This window comes from Gavialis gangeticus, unplaced genomic scaffold (genome assembly GCF_001723915.1).
Source record: "Gavialis gangeticus isolate Ggan-Ray unplaced genomic scaffold, GavGan_comp1, whole genome shotgun sequence".
NCBI lineage: Eukaryota > Metazoa > Chordata > Crocodylia > Gavialidae > Gavialis > Gavialis gangeticus.
Window position 1 is genome coordinate 155020389 of NW_017729024.1, and position 1452 is coordinate 155021840.

Genomic DNA, 1452 nt, shown 5'->3' on the forward strand with positions numbered 1-1452 from the left:
ATTTCTATAAATACCCACTGCACACCACGTGTACCCGACAGGTCAATCCCTGCGCATACCCGCCTCCCGCACCAGTGCGCTGGAGCCGGCCCCGCCCCCTGCGCTCCGCCCCTGGGGCCGGGCTTGTCCGCAGCCCCCAACTCCAATGGTCTGCCCCTGCCCCTGCGCAGCTGGACAGTTCTACACTATCCCTTCCTCCCAGCACCAAATGGTTCCTCCCGGGGGAGCGCCCAGCCCGGGCGCCACAGCGCTTACTTCCGGGTTCCGGCGTGAGGGGGGGCGGGCACTACGGCTGCCCCTCCCCCCGCCGGGGCCGGCGCTATGCGCAGACTCGGCTCCTGGATCAAGATGGCGGCGGCGGATAAACAGAAGCACGAGCACGGGCGGGTGAAGATCGGCCACTATATCCTGGGTGACACGCTGGGCGTTGGCACCTTCGGCAAGGTCAAGGGTGAGGCCCGGGCCGCTCCTGGGGGGCGGGAGAGCACGACCCCCACCCCTCCCTCCCGCCCCCCGGGTGGGGGCTGGGCTGGGCCTTTGCGGGGGGCCCGGCGCTCACTGCGGCCTGGGGCCCCGGGGAGGCTGCGAGAGCGAAGCATGTGGCGGGGGCCGGGTCCCGGCACCAGGGGCGCATTTGGAAGCGGTGCGCAGGGGGAGCTCAGGGCTGTGGGCTACGAGGCGCTGAGTGTCAGGGACAGTTGCTGGCGTTGGGTTGATCTTTGCCCTGGGCAAGGCGGACGTGGGTACGGGCTTCCCACTTCAGGTTATAGCGGACAAAAGTAATACAAGAAGAGCCGCTGGGGTCTTTGGGTAGGTGTGATATCTTTTAATAAACCAACTAAATAGCTGGGGAAAAGTTTTCTGCAAGCTTTGGGGCACAAGCCCCTTCTTCAGGCAGTGAGGAGCTGAAGTGGCAGAGCACACAGGCTGTGGAGCAGTCCCTGGCATGTTGCAAACATTTGCAGGAACCAAATGTTGAACCTAATCGTTTGTCAGTGGGTGGTTCCTCCTGTTTTATGGCAGGAAATAACTGTTCTCCAGAGGCAAAATGGCTTGATTTCATTTTCCTGAAATCTAAAGAAAGCCTACTTGCTGAAGCCTGGCATTGCACATGCAGTTGCCAGTGACCGTGCTGCACTTGCATTAACATTTTTGTGAGTTACTACATGCAAAGACTATGTTCATTAAATGTGGTATTTTCCTTGCGTATTTTGAGGTTCCTTGCCAGTTAGATGAGATGCTCAAAAGGCTTTTTTCATTTCATAGTTTTGTTTGCACCAGCACTGATACTTGGCATCCATCCAAGATGGGTAGGTTTTTTTACTCTAAGTGGGAAAAATAGGGGTGGGAAAGTTTTGAAGTTCTTAAGATCATGCTGCGAGTTAGTGGCAGTCATACTCTGCCTCAAATAAGGCTCTAGATTGTAAATCTGCTAGACAGGTCTGTGGTATG

General features: G+C 57.3%; 1 protein-coding gene across 2 annotated transcripts in view; it reads left to right on the forward strand.

The window, feature by feature from the left end:
* Positions 1–306: 306 nt before the first annotated feature.
* PRKAA1 (protein kinase AMP-activated catalytic subunit alpha 1) overlaps positions 307–1452 on the forward strand; it is a 35266-nt gene continuing 34120 nt past the window's right edge. Inside the window, exon 1 of one of the 2 annotated variants that reach the window (XM_019517923.1) lies at positions 307–451. In XM_019517923.1, coding sequence (XP_019373468.1) covers positions 322–451 — 130 coding nt within the window. In that variant the 5' untranslated portion in view covers positions 307–321. The remainder of the gene's footprint in view (positions 452–1452) is intronic. The other variant, XM_019517925.1, reaches the window with a different exon arrangement.